The sequence below is a fragment of the Rhinatrema bivittatum genome, chromosome 10 (genome assembly GCF_901001135.1).
Source record: "Rhinatrema bivittatum chromosome 10, aRhiBiv1.1, whole genome shotgun sequence".
NCBI classification, from domain to species: Eukaryota; Metazoa; Chordata; class Amphibia; order Gymnophiona; family Rhinatrematidae; genus Rhinatrema; species Rhinatrema bivittatum.
In genome coordinates, this window is record NC_042624.1 from 26251775 (window position 1) to 26275814 (window position 24040).

Sequence of the window (24040 nt, forward strand, 5' to 3'; positions counted from 1 at the left end):
TTATATAGCAGCAAAATAAGGTAATTTGAGAAGGCTTACTGCATTTTCTTTTTTGAGTGAGCATGTAAAAAAAAAAAAATGCAGTAAGCCTTCTCAAGTTCCATTATTTTGCGTTTGTTCCAGAGAAGAGAAACTCTTCTAGTTCTTCAGGGAGGTGGAAAAATTGTTTGATTATGGCAGGTGACTTTCATTTTTGCTGGGTAGAGTAGGCCGTATTGAGTTCCTAGTGCTTGGAGGCAAGGGCACATAGTAAGAAAAGCCTTGCGCCTGGTAGCCGTAAATTTTGCATGATCCTTCACAGTTTTGATCTTCACCACTTCCTCTTGAAGGGCGTTCCAGGCATCCACTACCCTCTCCGTGAAGAAATACTTCCTGACATTGGTTCTGAGTCTGAAAGTCTGTATCATATCACCTCTGATCCTCCTTTCCTCCAGGGTGTACATATTTAGATTCTTCAATCTCTCCTCATAAGTCATTCGAAGAAGACTCTCCACCTTTTTGGTAGCCCTTCTCTGGACCGCTTCCATCCTGTCTCTGTCCCTTCGGAGATACGGTCTCCAGAACTGAGCACAGACCTAGGTGAGGCCTCACTAAGGACCTGTACAAGGAGATAATCACTTCCCTTTTCTTGCTCGATATTCCTCTCTCTATGCAGCCCAGCATCCTTCTGGCTTTAGCTATCGCCTCGTTACATTATTTCGCGACTTCAGATCGTTAGACACTATCTCCCCAAGGTCTCTCTCCTGCTCTGTGCACATCAATCGCCAGGGGGGATCCAAGAGCCTGCTAGAGTCAAAGGAGATAGATCTCCTTATGGAATGGGTGGAAACACATCTACAGATGATCTTGGCCTTCCACATCGCAGGAAAAGACAACATCAGAGCAGACTTTCTAAGTAGGGAGAGTCTGAATTCAGGAGAATGGGTGTTGTCTACCAAAGCCTTTCAGCTGGTGGTAGATTGCTGGGGCCTCCTGTCTATTGACCTTCTGGTCGCATCTTACAATGCAAAGATTCCCCGATTCTTCAGTCACAGAAGAGATCAGTGGTCCCTGGGGATCGATGCTCTCATTCAGACCTGGCCGGAAGAGGACTTGCTGTACGACTTCCCTCCGTGGCCCCTGCTGGGCAGGGTCATTCACAGAATAGAGTGCCACAGGGATTAGTCCTATTAGCTCCAGATTGGTCCAGGCATCTGTAGTATGCTGAGACCCCTCCCCCCCCCATGCCTCCCATTGCGCAGGGACCGGTCCTTCACGCGGATCCGTCTTATGGTTTGGCCCTTGAGAAGGCTCGCCTGATGAAGCGTGGATATTCGGCGGCAGTAATTGCCACCTTATTCCACGTGTAGATGTTCTCTATGTCCTTAGTGTATGTGCAGGTCTGGAGAGTAAGGCTTAGACAAGGAACGCGGTGTTTCCCCTCGGACGGTCAAAATCCCATTAATTCTGGAATTTTTACAGGACGGCTTGAATAAAGATTTGACCCTTAACTCCTTGAAGGTCCAGGTAGTGGCGCTCTCCTGTTTCAGGGGCGAAGTGAATGGAACCTGCCTGTTGGCTCATCTGGACATAGCCCCTTTTCTGAAAGGGGTAAATCACCTGCGGCCGCCCCTATGGTGGTCTGTCCCCTTGCGGAATCTTAATCTAGTATTGGAGTTTTTGGGTGGGCCTTCCTTTTTGCCACTACGCAGTCTTTCCTTGCGCTTGTTAACCCTGAAAACTGTGTTCTTGGTGGCTATATGCTCGGCTTATCGCACCTCTGAACTACAGGCGTTGTCGTGTCAGGAACATTCCTCCAGATGACTCCAGGAGCGTTACAACTTCGTACCATTCCATCCTTCTTGCCCAAGATACATAAGAACTTAAGAAATTGCCATGCTGGGTCAGACCAAGGGTCCATCAAGCCCAGCATCCTGTTTCCAACGGAGGCCAAACCAGACCACAAGAACCTGGCAGTTACCCAAACACCAAGAAGATATCATGCTACTGATGCAATTAATAGCAGTGGCTATTCCCTAAGTAAACTTGATTAATAGCAGTTAATGGACTTCTCCAAGAACTTATCCAAACCTTTTTTGAACCCATTTACAGTAACTGCACTATCCACATCCTCTGGCAACAAATTCCAGAGCTTAATTGTACGTTGAGTGAAAGAATTTTCTCCGATTAGTCTTAAATGTGCTACTTGCTAACTTCATGGAATGCCCCCTGGCCCTTCTATTATCCAAATGTGTAAATAACCGATTCACATCTACTCATTCAAGACCTCTCATGATCTTAAAGACCTCTATCATATCCCCCCTCAGCCATCTCTTTTCCAACTGAACAGCCCTAACCTCTTCAGCCTTTCCTCATAGGGGAGCTGTTCCATCCTCTTTATCATTTTGGTTGCCCTTCTCTGTACCTTCTCCATCGCAACTATATCTTTTTTTTTTTTAAATGTGGCAACCAGAATTGTACACAGTATTCAAGGTGCGGTCTCACCATGGAACGATACAGAGGCATTATGACCTGGACCGTTTTATTAACAATTCCCTTCTTAATAATTCCTAATATTGTTTGCTTTTTTGACTGCTGCAGCACACTGAGCCGACTATTTTAAAGTATTATCCACTATGATGCCTAGATCTTTTTCCTGGGGTGTAGCTCCTAATATGGAACCTAACATCGTGTAACTACAGCAAGGGTTATTTTTCCCTATATGCAACACCTTGCACTTGTCCACATTAAATTTCATCTGCCATTTGTATGCTCAATCTTCCAGTCTTGCAAGATCCTCCTGTAATGTATCACAATCCGCGCTTGATTTAACTGCTATGAATAATTTTGTATCATCCGCAAATTTGAAAATCTCACCCGTCGTATTCCTTTTCAGATCATTTATATATACAGTGGACTCTTGACTTACGAACTCAATTTGTTTCAGAGGGCTGGTTGTAACTCAAGTTGGTTGTAAGTCAAGACTATTTTTTCCATAAGAAATATTGGAAATACCCATAATGCGTTCCGAACCTCCCAAAGCACCCCTTACCTAACATTTTCATAATAAAAAAGGGTTGTATAATGTGCATAATTACCAGAAACACCTATAATTTTCCTAGTGTACTCACCAAAATTATAAAATGTGCCTAGCCTACCAGAAACAATTTCATACTGTACTCACCATTCAAGTTGACATCTTTGGCTTGTAGGAAGGGAGGAGGGGGGGAGGATTCCCCCCTCCCCACCCCCTCAGAGCACATCTCTGGCCCCCAAACATTCATTTCCCCCCTCCCAGCATACTCCTTCCTCTCCTCCTGATACCTTGCTGTAGCCAGCTGAGAGCTACACTCCCTGTCTGCTGCTGCACAGAAGCTTCCTTGGTCCCAGTGATGCTGTTGCTTGCTGCAATGCCGTGCCGGGTCTGCCTATGTGCTCCTGTGAACATTTGCAGCCCTGGGTTCGCCTGAGATGGACAGGCCTCATCGGTGGCAGCAGCAGCCAATCACTGCAACAGCAGAGCAGAAGTCCCACCCACCAAGCCCACAAAAAATTGAGATTGACAGGAAAAAACATCCAATGAGAAGCAACCGCACGCATGAGCGGATACACATGGCCTTGTCTTGCATTCCTGTAACTCAAAACTAAAATTTTGGTTGTAACCCAAGTTTGTAAGTCAAAGCCGGTTGTAACTCAAGGGTCCACTGTATATTGAAAAGCACCAGTCCAAGTACAGATCCCTAAGGCACTCCACTGTTTACCCTTTTCCACTGACAAAATTGACCATTTAATCCTACTCTGTTTTCTGTCTTTTAAACAGTTTGTAGTCCATGAAAGGACATTGCCTCCTATCCCATGATTTTTTAGTTTTCTTAGAATCATCTCATGAGGGACTTTGTCAAAAGCTTTCTGAAAATATGGAGTTTCATTTGAATCTGTCCGTTTCATTGAGAACTAGGCACAAGGATGCGGAAGAATACCGCCTTCGCCATTTAAACGTCAGTAGGCTTTTGGTGCAGTATCTGGAATTTTCTGAACTGGTGCACATGATGGACCGCTTCTTTGTTCTTCACGGTGGAAGGACGCAGGGTGAACCAGCCTCATGGGCTACCATAGCCTGCTGGATCAAGGAGGTGGTCACGGGAGCCTATGTGGAGGCAGGAAAGCTTTTACACTTTCAGGTTACACTTCCACTAGGGCTCAGGCAGTCTCCAGAGCGGAAGCTAGACTGTTCTCTCCCCTCGACATCTGCCGAGTGGCGATGTGGTCCTCCTTACACACCTTCTCCAGTTTCTATCGCCTGGATGTTCAGGCCCAAGAGGATGTGTAGCCTTTGCAAGGGCGGTGTTAACCAGACCACGGGCAGCCTCCTACCCCGATCTGGAGTAGCTTTTGTACATCCCATTGGTCCTGAGTCCATCTGGCTACACGCTAGGAAATGGAGAAATTACTTACCTGATAATTTCATTTTCCTTAGTGTAGACAGATGGACTCAGCATCCTGCCTACGGCTGCCCAAGAATGGTGCCAAGGAATCGCAGTATAATGAATATCGATTCCAAGAGATTATGGGTAAGCAATCGCCCAATCCCTAGATCAGGGCATCTATAATCTTGCTGGGATTCAGTGTTTGGTTGAGTATAGCTATCTTTTTTTTTTTTTTTTTTCAGTTGAGTTGGTTTTAATTAAGTTTTAATCTAGTTTTTTCAATAGTTTGTCCACAATGGCTTTTGAAGAAGAATACTCAAGGGCTGAGGTCACTGCAGGGGTATACGTAGGGTGATATCAGTTTTGAAACCTCACTCTGTCTCCTTCTGCTACAGAGGAGTACGTAACCCATTGGTCCTGAGTCCATCTGTCTACACTAAGGAAAATAAAATTATCAGGTTAGTAATTTCTCCAGTTTCCCTGGTAAATGGGTATATCAAATCATAATGAATTGCAAACTGAACAAACCAACCAGTTCCAATGAGAGTCTGTTATTGAGTTGTTAAACGTGCAGGAAAGTATTGTAAGCAGTCTGTATTGCAGTTATTGTGAATGGAATCACTCCAGATTAAAAAATGGTGGCAGCCCCATCAAAAACACTGCAGTCACTTTAGGATTGGCTTGTTCACTACTAATTTTTTTTTTATATTACTTTTCAGAGTAACAGAAGTGGTGGAGGTACAGCCAAAACCTGTAGTCCCTGCTCCTCAAGAGGCAGCACCGACTGTTGCCAAATCGTGGGCCAGTAACAAGCCAGGTGGGCAAGGAGATGGTAAGCAGTGCAACTGGAGAGCTACTGATGCCTCTAGAAGCATTTTTTAAGCAGTACAACTCTTAGGCGTAATTTGCCTTATATTGTTTGTTTACCTTCCGCATTATTTATGAAAATTTGCAAGATCTGCCTGGTTTATGCTGCTTAATCTTTCATTTGGACGATGTCACAAGGCTTGTCCAATGGTTCACCAGCCATACTGCACAGTGTAATACGGAATACCCAGGTTCAGTTTCCAAACCTGGTTTCTGCGCTTTGGGCCAACTGGAGGATGCTATAGTGGCAGCATTTTCAATCTGGTAGGAGGAACGTCCTAACATCTCTCAGTGATATCTGCTGATGCAAGCTGACAGGGGGAGAGGGAGGTACAGGCTGAGGATTATCACTGTGATGGCTGGAGGTTAAGGTTGAAAATGAAGGCGGTGAATTCTATAGCTCCAGGAGAAGCAAGTTCTAATTGAATTGGAAGTCCAAAGGAGCAGGAGGAAAAAGATGATATAGAATCCTTCAGTATTTAAATCTTCCTCCTCACTCCCCCAAGAACTTGCCTTGCAGGTTCACTGAAAATTCCTTGAATTTGAGCTGTTGTGTTTCATTTTAATTTCTCAGTGCATGATGCTAAGGTAATGGGTATCGCATATGTGTTCAGCCTGTCTGCAGAATATGTAACACAGGAGACTTCTCCTGACACCACAGACTGATGAAATGAGTATTCCGAAATATGTAGTAGTTACATGGGAGGATACTAGAGTTTGGAGCCAACTGCATCCAAATTAAAACAAATGATCCTGCTTGAAGCTTTGAAACCATCTAGCAATTATGAATGCAGTAAGATTTTTTTTTTGTTTGTTTTTTTTGTGAGAAGTGTCTGGGTTTCCTATCCCAAAGTGAGTTTGTCACCTCTTCATAACAGAATTGCTTTCTTATCATTCTTGACTCATGTTTGAGAAGTATAATCACAAAGTAATACGAGCAAATGGCAAAAATAGAATTTTAAGTATTATGCAGCACTTTAACATATATACAATTCAGTTAACATGGAAAGAACCAATTTGAAAGTAACATTAATCACACTCAATGCCCTGAGTTCATTGCAGTAGCCACATTTACCCTTTCATCTGTTGTGCATGCTATCTACAGTTATAAGAGCCAGCTTTTCAAAATGATTGGGAGTGCTAAAATCCACACACATTTACCCCCACCACCCTGGCTGAAAACCAAAAAGTGCTACAGGTATGGCTTGTGCCTACTAGACTATGTTTAAATGTCTGGAGCAGAGCAGGTGGTGTAAACATAGGAAGGACTTTTGTGATCAAAAGAGAACCACATAGTCCCCATCAGTCTCCTGCTTGCTCATCCCTGTGTTAAAAATAAATAAAAATTCCTAATCACCTTGCCATACACATCTATATATGGAACTTCTGCTGACCCTGAGATTTGCAAGCAATCATTTAAGCAGATTAGAATGTTTTATTTTATTGTTTTATACCTTTATTTTGTTGTAGGTATTATATGTATTTTATTGATTTGATATGAATTTAGTTTGTAAATTGCTTTTATTTTATTTTGAAAAGCAGAAAAACAAGTATGGGATCGTAATCATACAATTTAATTTGCTACTTAAAAATTTGTAATTTCTTGAACTCCAGTATCTTTTCCTTCAAAGCCATTGAAACTCCATTTTTCCAAAGGAATCTTTGTAGGCTGTAATACCTTTTTTGCAATGTTTCTCAAGTCAGTCCTGGAGTAACCACTAGCCATTCCAATTTTCAAGATAACCATAGTGAATATGTATGGGAAATTTGCATGCACTGTCTTCATTGTATGCAAATCTATCTCATGCATATTCATTGTGAATATCCTGAAAATCAGACTTGCTAGGGGGTATTACAGGACCTACAAAGACTCCATTTTTCTACAGGGCCAGTACAACTGCTTGAACTCTACACTGTAGTTCTGAGTGAGAAATTACAGTTTTCCACACATGATATAATAAAAATATAATTCCTGGGGACCTGTCTGGCTCAGTGGTAGTGCTGTACACTGCCATGAGGAGGGTCCTGGGTTTGATTTCCAGCTCAGGTATTCTACTTTCCAGGTTGGCCAGGGCTGGGGATGCTGCGGAGCAATGCTCATAGTCCCTGGGGAGTGAGGAGGGGGATATTGGTAGAGAAGGACCATCGGTCCACCCAACCTGTTCATTTGTACCTTATCTGCTGTGTTGACAAGGTCTTACTTGATCTGTGTTCTTCCCCCTCCCTCCAGCTCTACGGTTCCTTTGTGTCTATATTGAATCCTGCTGCTGTTTTGATTCTTGTAACCTTTGCTGGAAATCTGGTCCAGGCGTCCATAGTGCTCATAAAACAAGTAAGGGGGCTGTGGTGACTGGAAGATTTGTGCATACTGAGTCCCCACAACCCTCACTGCTGTTACTGTTTTGTGCTGCTGACCGACAGATCCAAAGCAAAAGGAACATGGAGCAGTTAAGTTCCCGAGTTGGGTGAGACAGTCGCTTAGCTCAAGTCCTCCTGCATCTGCCATGTCCATGTCTTGAACAGGAGATGGACTCCTGATGCAGTGACTTGGCAGGTATGATTTATTGAGAGTATTCAAGTATCCCCAGAGCTGGCACCAATGCTGAGGAAACAAGATGAGAATGAATGAAAAGTAAAAGATTGCTATTTCAATGGACTTTATCATCATCATCATTTGAATAGCGCAGTTTAACCACTAGTCCCTGGCGACATTTGTTGGTCCATGGAGTGAGAGTGATTGCAAAAGGATGAAGAGGAAGCAAGATCTGCCCTGTCGCTGAACACTCTGCATTGCACCTTGCATCACAGCCAGCAGAGACTTTTTTACTAATTCCCCCACCACCCTCCCACTGTCATACAGACCTTTATTTTCCCCAGTTGGAGCTGGTCCTGAGGCCTCATCTCAGGGAGAGAAGCAGCTGTAATTGAATGTTAATGAGCTGTTGTGAGACCGAGTTGGAGTCTGTTCCACTTTCAAGCCCCATCTCTCATTCAGAAACCAGGAAGGGATGGAGCCACCTCATGACTGATGCAGTCTCATGCCGACTCGTTAACATTCAGCTGCAATTGCTCCCCTCCCAGAGACTGGGCCTTGTGACCTGCCCTAACTGGGGTGAGAGGGTTAATTGTACTATTGCTGCCTGGCAGGTGGGGGAAGGGATTTTTTATGACCAACTGGTGGATAACTGTATGTGGCGGGAAAGAAGGGAGGGTTTTTTTTTTTCATTTATCAACTGGTGGCTGCTAGGAGAGAGGGAGATATTTGTTCTTTTGAGGACAATATTGTTGGCTGGCTGGGATCAGGAAGGCGGGGGAGAGAGGGGGGGCTTTATAATAAGAGCAACTTTAAAAAAAAAAAGAAAAAAACTAATTTTCTTAAACTCGCTGGTTGTCTTCTTAAATGACAAAGACCAGCTGTAGGGCTATCCCATGATATTAGAGATCAGGTTGGGAGTGATTATATCCACACACCCCTCCCTCATACATCAGTGCTGCAACCAGTCCACGTAACTTAAAGAAGGTAGCTAGCCGGTCCCTGGCATACAAAAGGTTGTGAAACACTGCAGCGCATCTATGAAGCATAATGTAAGACACCAAGATCAACTTGTCTTTCCATGTCAGCTGGATTGTTAGTTTCATAAGCTTAAAACTGTAAAAACTGTAACTTAATGATATGATTCTGTTGCTATCATTTTCTGCACTCTAAATGATTGTTTCCTAGCATGTAGTCAGACTCAGGACCAATGGGTATTGTGCTCTTCTGCTAGCAGATGGGAGACTGTCAGATTTCAAAGCTGACGTCACTCTAGATATACCCCTGCAGTAACCTCAGTTCTCCAGTATCTCTCAGTCTCCTAGCAGATGTGTACACTATCCCACACACTAGAATAGTGTTAAGAATTACAACAAAGAAGAAACAAATTTACCTTAAGGAAGATCGAGCCCCGCTCTCCTGCGGTGATACCTAAGGGTCCCTCCTCCAGTCGAGAATTCCTGAGGTTGGTCTCAGATATCCCTCAGAGGTGTGCCTTTGTCCGGTAGCCGGTACCCAGTGTGGACTTAGCCCTCCCCCAGTGTGGCTGAAAGGCAGCAGGTGCAGAAACGAGCACGGCGGTGAAGGTAATCCCCTCTCCTCCAGCAGCTGGAAACTGTCCGGCACACAATTGATAAGCGCCAAGACCAGGTAAGGAAAAATCTTTAAATTAGATTTCCGGTCTCCACAGCTCGGATTGCCGTACTGAATCCGTCCCAGCGAGGTTAGAAGGGAGCGCCGATCGGGTTGAGCAGCTTTGGTTAGACTAGGCCCCGATCCGGTGCAAGGGTCCACACACATGGAGACCCTCGGGGGCTCCATCTTCCTTTCTTGCTAGCGGTATGCACGGGGCAGGCCGGGCGGCCAATGCGCCTAACTTGCGTGCGTCCAATACAGACACTCGCATAGCTGCGCACACAACTGAGCGTACCGCGGCGCACGCCATGTGGACAACTACATGAACAGACGCGTTTACAACTGCACGCACGCAAACACATAGAAACAATGGCACCGGTGCCCAAGAAGGTCAGAAGGCACTCTTTGCACAACCTGCCACATAAGAGCTGCGCAGCCTGAATTGGAGTCCTACCTATGTCAACATTGCGAAGAAGCCCAGGGGGAACCAAAGCCTGATCCCTTACTTTCGGGAGATGGTTCCGGAACTACTGACGATAGCTCCCTAGACCTTTGCATCTCCGAGATGACTTCCCCACAGGAGAGCACCTCTGGAGCCCCTACTCAGAGACTCCCCCTGGGATTAACATGGACCCAGGGACCTTCTGGTTGGAATTTTTACAAGGGCTGCAAGCCTTTGTTCAGGCGCAATCAGCCCCAGCTGCGTCCCAGGCTCAACCAGTGCCGGAAGCACAGGATCCTCCTGGCCCGGCTCGGATGCCTCGAGACATGCCTCGCCTAACCAAGAACTTCCCTAACAGGGACCCAGACACCTCAGATGATGAGTCTCCCTGGAAGAAGGAGAAATCCCTCCCAGGAATGGAACCATACCGAACCATGCTTCGCTTCTTCCACAAGGACGAATTACCACCCTTGTTTCCCAGACTCTGAAGACGCTGGGTATCCCTGGCATGGACCCTATGGCGGAACCAAAGAAGAACCCCATCTTGGTATACCTTCATAAGGCCTCATGCTACTTCCCAATGATGGAAGCCATCCAGGAACTGACTGACCTGGAATGGAATGCCCTGGAGGCCAGCTTCAAAGTGGGTCAGGCCCTGGAAGTTCTGTATCCTCTAGAACCAGTGACCAAGAAACGCCTGCTTTTCCCAAAAGTGGACGCTATGGTCTGTGCTGTCTCAAAGTGAACAACAATTCCCGTTGAGGGAGGGCTGCATTGAAGGACAGTCGAGTGGAATCCATCCTTAAGCAGGACTTCGCACAGTAATGACACTGCAGATTGCTTCCTGCTGCTCACTGGTGGCATGGCACGTTCCTGCTTGCTCCTCTCGAGAGAGGCAAGTAACTCCGGAACGTATACCAGTGAGACGTTGGAACTTGCAGCAGCTTTCCTCGCAGACGCAATCTCAGACCTGGTATGCACCTCAGCCAGGGGCGTTGCCTCGGTAGTGGCAGCCTGAAGACAACTATGGCTACGGAATTGGTCGCGACATCTAAAGCGAACCTCACAAGAATGCCTTTTAAAGGAACTCTCTTGATCGGAAACGAATTGGAGAAGTTAACCAGCAAATGGGGCGAATCCCCAGTGCCTCGGTTACCGGAAGAAAGGAGTAAAAGATCTCAGCGTCCCTCCCCCCAGAAGAACCAAGGGCAGAGGATCGCAGCACTGTAGACCCTACTGGATCTCGCAGTTCCAGGCACCTCGTCCCTCCAGAAGGTCCCAGCCCTTTCGGAACAGACAGACCAAGAGGGGAGCAGGCCTGGGGGCAGGCTCCAGCCATGCTCCACAATGAGAATGGGTCGACCCATCCACAAGAAGAGGATAAGGGGGTCGACTTGCCCTTTTCTACCAACGATGGGTCAATATCACGTCGGACAAATTGGTTCTAAACTTCATTCGAGAAGGCTACTCCTGCAGCATCCCTCGAGACAAATTTGTCACCCTCCAGGACACTGGCAGTGGAAACCACTCTAACAAGACTACTCAGTCTGAAGGCAATAACTCCGGTTCCCACGCCCCAACAAAATACGGGGCGCTATTCCATCTATTTTATTGTTCCCAAGAAGGAAGGATCTTTCCGGCCCATCTTGGACCTCAAGAATGTCATCAGTCATCTGCGGGTTCTACACTTCCGCATAGAAAACTGTTCGCTCCGTAATAATAGCAGTACAACTGGGAGAGTTTCTAACCTCCCTGGACCTTTCCGAAGCCTACCTTCACATCCCAGTCCATCAGGATCACCAGCGCTTCCTGTGCTTTGCGATACTGGGTCACTATTACCAGTTCTGAGCACTATCCTTCGGCCTAGCAACTGCCCTCAGAACCTTCACCAAAATCATGGCGGTTGTGGCGGCAACACTGAGAAAGGAAGGGATCTTGGAACACCCTTACCTATCAGACAACGCGACAGTGGTTGCTTACATCAACTGCCAGGGAGGAACCAAGAGCCAGCAGGTGTCTCTGGAGATAGACTCTCTCATGGCATTGGTGAAGATAAACCTACAAGGGATCTCTGCCTCCCACGTCGCAGGAAAAGACAACATCTCAGCAGACTTCCTCAGCAGAGAGAGCCTGGACCTGGGGTAATGGACGCTGTCAACCACAGCCTTCCAACTGATAGTAAATTGCTGGGGTCTCCCAGCCATGGACCTACTGGCCACCCATCTCAGTGCCCAAGTCCCCAGGTTCTTCAGCTGCAGACGAGAGCCGCAATCCCAAGGAATCAACGCTCTCTCCCAGACATGGCCAGAGGAAGACTTACTGTACGTCTCCCCCCCCCCCCCATGGCCACTACTGGGCAGGGTCATCCCCAGATTGGCCACGACGACCATGGTACGCAGACATGCAAAGACTCCTTGCGGGGAATCCTCTGCCTACTTCCACACAGGGACCTTCTCCGGCAGGGCCCGATTCTCCACGAAGATCCGTCTCGATTCTCTTTTATGGTCTGGTCCTTGAGAGGACTCGCCTGAAGAAGCACGATTACTCAAAGGCCGTGATTGACACCCTGCTCCGAGTGCGCAAGTTCTCCACATCCCTGTCATACATACGGATCTGGAGAGTATCCGAAGCCTGGTGTGAGGACCGCAGGATTCTCCCGTGGACAGCCAAAATTCCCATGATTCTGGAGTTCCTACAGGACAGTATGAAGAAAGGGTTGTCGCTCAACTCCCTTAAGGTCCAAGTAGCTGCACTGGCCTGCTTCAGAGCAGAAATGGACGGTATCAGGCTATCAACCCATCCGGACTTGTCCCGCTTTCTGAAAGGGGTTAAACAACTCCGACCACCCCTAAAGTGGCTGATGCCTCTATGGAATCTCAATTTAGTATTAGACTTCCTAGCTGGGGCTTCCTTCAGACCAACACGTGGGCTGTCACTATGCCTCTTAACATTGAAGACTACATTCCTGGTGGCAATATGTTCAGCTCATCGCATCTCTGAACTACAGGCTCTATCCTATCGAGAACCGTTCCTCAGGTTCACACCTGGAAACATACAATTGCGCACTGTCCCCTCCTTCATTCCGAAAGTGGTTTCTGAGTTTCACTTGAACCATGCCATCTCGCTACCAGCTCCGGATGAACATAAGGACTCGGAAGACTTGCACCTTCTTCGCCACCTGAATATCGGCAGACTCCTGGTGTGATACCTGGAAAGATCGGAAAAGGGGCGCAAAACGGATCGCTTATTCGTTCTTCACAGCGGGAAGAAACAAGGTGAAGCAGCCTCGCGGGCGACCATAGCCCGCTGGATCAAAGTAATCAAGGCAGCCTACATAGAGGCAGGAAAGCCCTTATCTTTACAGGTTAAAGCTCATTCTACGAGGGCCCAGGAAGTCTCCTGGGCAGAAACCAAGCTGCTGTCGCCCACCGAGATCTGTCGAGCGGTGGCGTGGGCCTCCCTACACACCTTCTCCAGATTCTACCGCCTGGATGTTCAGGCCTGGGAAGACGCAGCCTTCGCAAGGGCAATATTAAGTGGGCCACGGGCAGCCTCCTGCCCTGTCTGGGAGTATGTTTTGTACATCCAATTGGTCCTGAGTCCATCTGGCTACATGCTAGGAAATGGAGAAATTACTTACCTGAATTTCGTTTTCCTTAGTGTAGACAGATGGACTCAGCATCCTACCCACGGCTGCCTTGGAAAAGGAGAACCTCGGATAATAAACCTCGAGACTAAGCAAATACGGGTAAGCCACGGCCTACTTCTAGTTCAGGACACCCACAGTTTGTCCGGTGTTGGCGTTAATTGATTGAGTGCCCTGGTGGTCTCCAGTTTGGAAATTAATTGAACTAGTTCAAGTTTTACTCAAGTTTAAGTTATTTAAGCAAAGATATATCCACAATGGCTTTTCGAAGAGAATACTGAAGAGCTGAGGTCACTGCAGGGGTATATCTAGAGTGACGTCAGCTTTGAAATCTGACGGTCTCCCATTTGCTAGCAGAAGAGCACAATACTCATTGGTCCTGAGTCCATGTGTCTACACTAAGGAAAACGAAATTCAGGTAAGTAACTTCTCCAATCTATGTTGCCAGTTCCTTTGTGGCTGTGCAGCGATAAGTAACTAGGTAATGGGATTGTCTGCATCTGATTTTCAGTTTATCTTGTAGGTTTCCGATTCAATCACTTCTTTATACAGTAAAAATGAAATATGAAGGCCAGATTTAGAAAGACTTATTCCTAGATGGATATGACAGGACCTTAAGACACATGTTATAACAGATTACAGGCAAATTTACTTCAGAATCATGAGCCATTTCTGTTCTGAGTGATAAAGCCATAGTGTAGTGGTTCCCAAATCTGTCTTGGAGGACTCCAGGCAGTCAGGTTTTCAGGATATCCACAATGAATATGCATGAGAGAAATTTGCATGCAATGGGAGGCAGTGTATGCAATCCTGACTTGGATTGGTCACTGTTGGAAACAGGATGCTGGGCCTGATGGACCTTGGTCTGACCCAGTATGGAAATTCTTATGTTCTTATTCGTTGTGGGTATCCTGAAACCCTGACTGGTGGGGTTTCCCCAGGACTGGTTTGGAAACTTCTGCCATAGAACAATATGTCTGAGCCAATAGAGCAGCTTTCAAAGAGGAGTATTTGTTTTATTTACATAAACCAGATATCTTTAGCTACAAAACACACCAGTGGGTATAGGGATGGAGAGAGAGATAAACTAAGATGCTCAGAAGACCAAACATAGATCTGTATTCAATCTCAAAACAATGCAGGGATGTGTTCCTCTAAAGCTGGAATCATGCAACGACAAGAGTAGAGGAAAACAGACATCCTGTACACTTTTGTTGCAGGATGGTGTTTTGTTTGTTTTTTTTAGTCGTGGTACCATTTTTATTCTTACAGGGAAGGTTCCTTTAAAATGAGTCACGATACCACTTATTCCCTTCTTTCCTTCCCACAGCAACTTGTGATTTCATGGGATTCATCACAGTCCTAATTGCCTCTTTGGGACAAGCAGTTTGTTTTCAAGCAGATGTAACTAAACCAAGGGCATGTAAAATGATGCAAGTAGAATGTATGATAAATTGTCTCAAAAGGCTCAGTAGCTCTTAAACTAAATGAATCCTGTTTAGTTTGAGGAATGTGAAAATTGTGTTCTGAAGTGTGAGAAGTATGAGATGAATATTTGGTTCTCAGGCAGCAGACTGTGATAGCTGCTAAATTCAAATCATAAGAGCTGTCCGGAATTTTAAAAATTGCTTAAATTAGCACTAGTACCAACTTTAAAATTTAGTGATTTCAACAGCCATAAAGATCCCTCTGTTATGATTTGGTATTGCATCCCTCAGATTTAGTGTAAAAGTTTTGAAAGCTTATTTAGCCGCTCACACGTTTTATAAGTCTAAATCTAGGTGCAGTTTGATGAGCAACCAGTGCAAGTATCGCATGTATGATGCATAAATATAGAAGGAACAGATGCTGAGTAGGATAAAGGAAGGACAATTCCAAGAACAAAGTATGGTAATTTGATAGAAGATACTTTTCATCCCCCTGAAAAGTTAAGAAATGTTAATTCCCATAAAGGCCCACAGAGGAAACAATAGAACCTAGAGAGAGAGGATGGAAGTTTGAACACAACAGCTAGTACTGTGTGCAGAAATGTGAGTTTAGAGGGAGGTGGATGAAAATCCAGGGGGCAGGTAGTGATCAGTGCAAAGAAGGAACAAATTGGACTTTCTTACCTGTAACTTGGATAAGAGTATTCCCTGAAGGGAGATGCACTAACTGCTCTTTGATGACCCTGGGTTGATGATCAAGGACAAGTGAAGGGGAAAAGTTGACATTGTTTGCAGGGAGCTAGAAAGGAAGGAAGTAGTTGCCAGATTGGATTTGAGATCTTCATTGGCATATTTAGCCATGGTGAGGGTAGCTCTGTGTGTAGGGCACATGGCTGCCCAGTTTCCCATGGATGTAGAAAGCAAGTTTGAAGGTCCCAGATTTGTTCTGTGGTGATGGTACTGATTGATTTGCCATATTTGCTTTGTAATGTTTGGAAAGCTGTATGACAGAAATTGCTAAAGGTTAGAATATCTGACTAGCCCCAGTAGCAAGAAATTTACAGCATCACAAGAGTGTAAATTGTGAAAAATTATGGAAAAACTGGAGAATTGCAGAACTGTTTCCTGCTTGAGAGAAGGAATTGAAAGATACTTGTTGCATGTTCTTTAATACAAAGGGGCAATTTTCAGCAGTGCTAAATTAACAGATACAAAATTCATCTTAGCAGTGCTAAAAATTAAAAACTTTCTTATGCTTGGTTGGATGGCCATGACTACTCGCTGTGGGATTGGAGAGCAGTGTGGTGCTTTTTAACAGCTTTGGTTTTAGTGAGTCTCCTATTCTGAATCGGTTTGTTCTGTTCTAGGAATTCAGTTAAATAGCTACTTCCACCAAGAGTTCCCCAGTCTGCAGGCAGCTGGGGATCAAGAGAAGCCTGGGAAAGACAAAGATGCAACGGACGAACCCTATGGGCCTGGACCCAGCTTACGGCCGCAAAGTATGTGCACGTGCAAAGTCCCTTTCTAGGTTATGTGCCCAAACTGTGATAGGAAAGTTGCTTCTTAAAACCAAGCTTGCCAAGATTAGTTCAGTCACCTATTGTTTGTGTGCCATAGCAAGTGAGGGAGTGTAGCTGTGATTCTCATAGCGATGCTGAAAAGTCTATGCTGATTTTCTCCATTCCTGCATGGATTAAGTAAGGCATGTAGGGCCCAGGTACATTCCAGGCAAATAATGAAATTTGCTTGCAAAGGTCTACACACTAATAGTCTGAGAAAATGAACACAAGGTGCTGTATGATTACTGTTCTGAGCTAGAACCAGAAATGTAAATTGGCAAGGCATACTTGTTGACCTGAAGTTCTATTCCCATTTATATCAATGAGGGAATGATTTACTAGAGCAGCAAAGGCCTATTGGACTTAATGCACCTGGGAAACACATTGCTATTACAGTCTGCTGTTTGAAATATCAAATTATTTCCTTCAACACAGACTCCCAGCATTTGAGAAGCATTTTTTTTCAAATAAAAGTATAAGAATGCTTTTTATTCAAATAAAAATATAAGGAAAACCTTAGTGCCTTGCCAGATTCCACTGCTGCTGTTTTGTTTTATTGTGGTCTTCAACACATGCAATAGAATTGTACTGCAAGCAGTGTCAGTACATAGGCTATCATATTTGATCATTTTACATCTTTTTTTTTCCATTGTACTTGTTCATGCAGTCTCTACTTTTTATTACAATAACCCATTCTGCTATTAAATATGCAACTTAACTGTTGGTACTGCTGCTTTACAATGCGCTATGAATATTCATTTGTGAAAAATTAAACCCACTAGGGTACTGGTATAAGAGTTCCCTGTACGTACCCGGATCAGTCCAGGACAGCTGGGTTTTGCCTCCCCACCATCAGATGGAGACAGAACAAGAATTTGCGGACTCTGTCCTATACCCCTGAGGTGCCAACTAGTGTCTGCCAGTATTCTTCTGCCTCCAGCAGGTGGTGGAGGTGCAAAGCCTATTGTCTCTTGGTGGTGCTAAGTTAGGGGTAGTTTGGTTCTCCTTTTTATTGCTTAGTACTGCTTTTTGGGAGGGATGAGTTGGGGCCACTGATACCTGTCATCCTGGAGGAGCTCGCTATTGAAGTCCCACCTGAGGATTCCAGGGTTGGAGCTATAGGACCCCGTCATGGTGGGTCTCCGAGGTCCGACTCATTCTTTTCCCTTTCATTGGTCGGTCACGGACTTGTTATTCAAGGAATGGGACAATCCAGATCTTGGTTTGAAGGTTGGTCGGGCGATGGACAAATTGTATCCGCTCCTGGAGGACGCATTGGAGCTCCTCAGGCTTCCCAAGATGGATTCTGCAGTCACCACAGTCACCAAAAGGACCACCATTCCGGTCACAGGGCGCACTGCCTTAAAGGACCTACAGGATCGCAAGCTGGAGCTGCAGCTTAAAAAGATCTTTGAGGTGTCGGCCCTCGGGGTCCAAGCAGCGATGTGCAGCAGCTTTGCCCAGAGAGCTTGTCTCCGCTGGGTTCAGGATTGGCAGGCTGAGTCGGACCTATCCGGCGCAGCGGTGGTTTGAGCTAGTCGGCTGGAAGCAGCAGTGGCGTGTACAGCTCAGATGCCCTGTATGATCTCCTGAGGACGTCTGCTCGGACTATGGTTTCAGCGGTTTCCGCCCGCAGGCTCCTATAGCTCAGGCACTGGGCGGCGGATACGTCTTCTAAAAGCGCAGCTGAGTTCCTTGCCTTTTAAGGGAAAGCTCCTTTTCGGACAACAGTTGGAGGATTTGATTGTGTCTGGGTGAGAATAAGGTCCACAGGTTGCCGGAGGATAAACCCCGGTCCAAAAGTTCCTTTCCTCCACGAACTCAATACCGGGGGAATCGTCGTTTCCGGTCTTCTCGGTCCACAGGATCGTCGTTTCGTCAGAGCGCGCCCTGCCAGGCTTCTTGGAACCAGTCCTTTTGAGGCAGTCGACCAGCTAGGGACGGTGCCCCCCCAGTCCTATGGGGGCTCCAAGGCTGCAGAATGAAGTGAGGCCAGCCCACCCTTCCGTTCCAAGAATCGGGGGACGGTTGTCTAGTTTCCGGGAGGCATGGGCCCAACTGACCTCCGATCAATGGGTCCTCGGCATAATAGAGCAGGGCCAAGCCTTAGATTTTGCTCGGCCGGTCAAGGACCATTACATAGTGTCCCCTTGCACATACAGCCAAAAGGGCAGGGCAGTGCAAGTCACCCTGCAACGCCTGCAAGATCTAGGGGCCATAGTTCCAGTGCCTGCAGAGCAGCTAAGGCGTGGGCGTTACTCCATCTACTTTGTGGTACCAAAAAAGGATGGGTCCTTTCGTCCCATCCTTGATTTGAAGCGAGTAAATCACGCTCTGAAGGAGCCCCGTTTTCAGATGGAAACGCTTCGCTCGGTCATAGCGTCGGTGCACAAGGGGGAGTTCTTGACTTCATTGGACCTGACTGAGGCATACTTCCACATCCCCATCCATCCGGATCATCAGAGGTATCTGCGGTTTGCGGTCCTGGGGCGCCACTTTCAGTTCTGCGCCCTCCCGTTTGGTCTTGCGACGGCACCCAGGGTGTTCACCAAGGTGTGGTGGTGGTTGCGGCCACCTTGCGATGAGAGGGGGTTCTGGTCCATCCCTACCTGGACGATTGTCTAGTTCGCGCAAAGTCGGAAAGTCTCTGCAGGGACGCGGTGGCGTGTGTCCTTTGGATGTTGGACTCCTTAGGATGGGTGGTCAACCCCGAGAAGAGTCATCTGACCCCCTCTCAGAATTTGGTGTTCCTGGGGGCTCGTTTCGATACTGCCTTAGGGAAAGTATTTCTAATGGAAGAACAAATCTTGAAGCTCAAGGAACAAGTGGCGGATTTCCAATCTCTAGCTCAGCCTACAGCCTGGGATTATTTGCAGGTCCTGGGCTCCATGGCCTCGACCATCAACGTCATGCCATGGGCGTTTGCACATATGCGTCCTCTTCACTCAGATTTGTTGTCCCGCTGGAAGCCTCGCTCACAGCTTTACGACATTGTCCTGCCTCTGTCGGGGGCGGTAAGTTCCAGTCTTCAGTGGTGGCTTTTACCACACAACTTGAGTCAGGGGATGGACCTGGAGACTCCCTGTTGGATCGTAGTGACCATAGATGCCAACCTCTCCGGCTGGGGAGCGGTCTGTCTGGATACGGCAGTCCAGGGTCAATGGACTAGGCAGGAAGCCTCCTGGTTGATCAATCTCTTGGAGACCAGAGCGGTTCGCTTAGCGCTCCAGGCCCTCCTCCCCTTGGTGGAGGGCAGGTCGGTGAGGGTGCTCTCTGACAATGCGACGACGGTAGCCTACATCAATCGTCAGGGTGGCACCAGGAGCCGTCCAGTGGCGGTGGAAGCACAGCTCTTGTTCCTCCGGGCAGAGAAGCATCTTTACCGGATAGCGGCGTCTCACATTGCAGGCGTGGACAACGATCAAGCGGATTTCCTCAGTCGCCACCAACTGGATCCCGGGGAGTGGGAACTCTCTCCGCCTTTCGTCTTCTGTGCAACCGATGGTCCAGACCGGCCATGGATCTGATGGCAACGCACACCAACGCCAAGGCTCCTCGGGTCTTCAGCCGGCGGCGAGAACCAGGGGCGGAAGGAGTGGATGCCCTGGTCCTCCCTTGGCCCAATGACATTCTGTTGTATGTGTTCCCCCCCATGGCTGTTGGTGGGCAAGGTCCTACGCCGCATCGAGCAACACGCCGGAAGAGTGATTCTCGTGGTCCCGGAGTGGCCGAGGCACCCATGGTTTGCAGATCTTTTCAATCTGGCGGTGGACGGTCCACTGAGATTTCGTCCATCTCCCACACTGTTGCGGCAGGGACCCGTCTGTTTCGCAGAGGCAGATCGCTTTTGTCTAGCGGCATGGCTTATGAAAGGCACCGGTTGAGGAGTAAGGGTTACTTGGATGCGCTGGTGGCCACGCTTTTATGTTCCCGTAAAACTTCTACTACTTTGGCGTATGTTTGAGTTTGGGGAGCGTTTGAGTCTTGATGTATCGACCACCAAGTGCAGCCCCCAGGGTGTCTATTCCAGAAGTCCTGGATTTCATACAGGCAGGCCTAGCCAAGGGTTTTGCATACAATTCGCTGCGGGTGCAGGTGGCGGCTCTGGGCAGCTTTCGAGGGAAGGTGCAGGGAATTGCACTAGTCTCTCATCCAGACGTGGTTCGTTTCTTACGAGGCGCTAAGCATCTTCGTCCGCCAGTCCCGGAGTCCTTGCCCATCGTGGAGGTTGAACTTGGTGCTCAGAGCACTTTGTTCTGCCCCTTTTGAGCCCTTGCGACGTGGGACCTTGAAGGATCTGACTTTAAAGGCGGTTTTTTTGGTGGCGGTTTCTTCCGCCAGGTGGGTATCCGAGCTGCAGGCTTTATCATGCAGGGAGCCTTTCTTGAGGATTTCTGAGGCAGGGGTCTCCTTGAGAACCGTTCCTTCCTTTCTGCCGAAGGTGGTATCCTCTTTCCATTTGAACCAGTCCGTGGAACTCCCTTCCTTCGCGGGGGTGGACGCTTCTTCTCCTGAGTCTAAGGAGTTGCAGAAGTTGGACGTTAAGAGGGTTCTATTGTGCTACTTGGAGGTGACGAACGGTTTTCGGCTCTCGGATCACCTTTTCGTTCTCTGGAGTGGGCCCCGAAAAGGGCAGAAAGCTTCTAAGTCCACGATTGCCCGATGGTTGAAAGAGGCGATAGCCTCGGCTTACCTGGTCCAGGGTCGTCCGATTCCATCTGGACTTAAGGCTCATTCCACTCGCTCGCAGTCGACTTCTTGGGCGGAGTGTCAGCAGGTGTCGCCACAGGAAATTTGTAGGGCGGCCGCCTGGCAGTCTCCGCATACCTTTGCAAGGCATTATCGGCTTGATGTCAGGGCTCCAGAGCCCGGTTCTTTTGGGGCCAGTGTGCTCCGAGCGGGACTCTCTCAGTCCCACCCTGGTTGAGAAAGCTTTGGTACATCCCAGCTGTCCTGGACTGATCCGGGTACGTACAGGGAAAGGAAAATTGGTTCTTACCTGCTAATTTTCGTTCCTGTAGTACCACGGATCAGTTCAGACGTCCGCCCGGAGAGAAGATGGAGAGTCCGCTTGGCTGGTGGCTAGTTAACGTCTCTGCAAGTTTTATTGACTGTCCCTCTTTAGGGTTCTGTTTCGGCATGTTTTGTTTGATTCATGCGGTTTTTGCAGTGTTTCCTATCCTCTGCTCTTCGGGGGGAGGTAGTTTTTTTTTTCTAGTTGGCAGTTCTGGTTTTTATATCTTTGTTTCTGCTTGGGTACTGAATTATACTGGCAGACACTAGGTGGCACCTCAGGGGTGTATAGGACAGAGTCCACAAAGTCTTGTTCTGTCTCCATCTGCTGGTGGGGAGGCAAAACCCAGCTGTCCTGGACTGAACTGTGGTACTACAGGAATGAAAATTAGCAGGTAAGAACCAATTTTCCTATATGGTCCTAAAGTTGTAAAACGTCTTAAATTCCTTTCTTTTTTGTGTTTTTAAATGCTCTGCACCTGCTTCCTTTAATATATAGGTGACATGCTAGGCTTAGAATTTGTACTTTTCTGAACTGGCATTTTCAGTTGATACCATTAGACGGTAACTGACCTATTGCTTGACATCAGTTTGGGAAAGAATACAATCTTAGCTTCATGTTGCATGTTTTCTGTGCAGTAACTGAGTATCTAAAATTAATATTAACCAGTAACTAACTCCAAAGCTTCAGAGCATCCACAGATAGAAAACACCAAATTTACATAGTAATGTCTTGGTGTGTGTTGGGGGGGTATGGAAAAGTTTTGCTTGTATCTGTCTGCATTTTTCCTTAACCTCTCACTTCTGCTGTCTGTATTTTTCCTTAATCATACAATTACCATGTTCCATGCTTCACTGACCTTAGAGGGGTCCCATTAGCAAAGTTACTGGGAAGGATGCTGCTTCTGAAGCTAATCAGAAATAGTGCCCTAAGCTAGCGGGTTTTCGCCAAACTGTATGAACCTCCCTCACGCCATCCAGCTGCCAGAGTTCATCATTTCCATGAGAGAAACTTAGTCCTCTGACAGACTGGTGCCTGTAGGGCTGGCACATGATATTTACCACAGGAGCTCTTAAGAAGGAAAGCTCATTTGAAAATTATAGTTCATATTTTAGCTAATGGAAAAATTGGTTTGTATATGCTTATTCTCTGCTGCTTCACACAGATGTTGCCAGCTGGAGAGAAGGCGGAGGAAAGAATCTTGGCACAGGAACATCTCCATCTGAAGAAAACCCCTCTACCCCGGAAAATGTGAATGGCACCAGTACTACAGCAGGATCTGAAGAGCAGAACAAAGTACCTGAGAAGCGCGAGGCATGGCTTCCGGTTGGCCCTCCACAGCAGCCTCCTCCCAAGGTGAATGGGCAGCAGCAGCCACTACCTGGTGTTACTGCCCAGCACAGAGCCCTGATGCCACCATTCGTCAACAATGTAAGTTGCCCTGTCCTATGCCTATAATCTTCTCTTGTCTCTTTAAAAGAAAAGGCCTTCCAAATGTGTTTTATTTTTTTATATTCTGCATTTCCATTTTATCATATCCATTTTCCTAGCTCCTGTGTACTTGATGAAGAATTTTTATTGGTGCAGCTTTGCTCGTTCTACGTATCCCCTTACTGTGATTCCTGTGACTTCTGCAGTCTGAAGGGGTTATCTAATCATGATAGTGTGGTGCCTAATAGAATTTGTCCCTTTTATCTGAAGGAGGTAGTTTTTGGCTGTTTTCTATAGGAAAACACTCCATTGAGTACTGAGGCAGGTTTTTCCTTAGTACTTTTTATTTACTTACTTATAAATTAGATTTTTGAACTGCATATTCTCAGAGGACAAGCAGGATGGCAGTCTTTGAACTTTGATATCAAAGTTTCCAGAAGCTTTGAGCGTGTCTGCCCCTGGCCACTGCCCTGTAGCTCATGCAGGGTCTTTTAGTCTCATCTTTTCTATGGAGTCTGCAGGTCAAAGTTTCTCTGCCATAATGAAACTATCTGGAGCTGGTGGGAGCTGTCTTGTAGGGTTCCATACTTCTTTTTTTTTTTTTTTTTATGGATTTTACTGTTTCCAAAGGCGTACATAAACATTTGATTCTCTGGGGCTGTCTTCATGATCCCTCTTGCTTGTCCGCAAGGTGTGTGGTGAAGTCAGACCACCTTGGCCCAGGCGTTGAAGTGAATTTCTTCTAGTATCTCTACATCTCTGATGACTCTTGTGATGCAGGGCTGTATGGACAGGCTGGACACAGATGTAGGTGTTAAAAATACATTTACTGATTTCTTCACAAGGAAATAAAGGTCCAATAATTAATAAAAAAAAAAAAGTGAGACTTACAGCTGTCTTCGTTTACACTGCTCTCTTGCTCTGGGCATGTGTCCTGGCTTATTACTCCTCTACTGAGTGCATGTTGTCCCAGTGGGCCAGGGAATTTCTACTGGTGGGGGATCCCCTAAATCCTGGAAATATCCTTCCTGCGTCCAAATGTTCAGTCTCTTCCACCAAGCCTGTGTCCTGGTCTTTTTG

The 24040-nt window shown here is 46.8% G+C and overlaps 1 protein-coding gene across 8 annotated transcripts in view; it reads left to right on the forward strand.

Annotated features, from left to right (window-relative positions):
- PRRC2C (proline rich coiled-coil 2C) overlaps positions 1 to 24040 on the forward strand; it is a 419385-nt gene that overhangs the window by 76629 nt on the left and 318716 nt on the right. For 6 of the 8 annotated variants that reach the window (XM_029618671.1, XM_029618666.1, XM_029618669.1 and 3 more), the window contains exons 4-6: positions 5126 to 5238; positions 16324 to 16455; positions 22695 to 22960. In XM_029618671.1, the coding sequence (XP_029474531.1) occupies positions 5126 to 5238; positions 16324 to 16455; positions 22695 to 22960 (511 nt within the window). The remainder of the gene's footprint in view (positions 1 to 5125; positions 5239 to 16323; positions 16456 to 22694; positions 22961 to 24040) is intronic. The other 2 variants (XM_029618668.1, XM_029618673.1) reach the window with 2 other exon arrangements.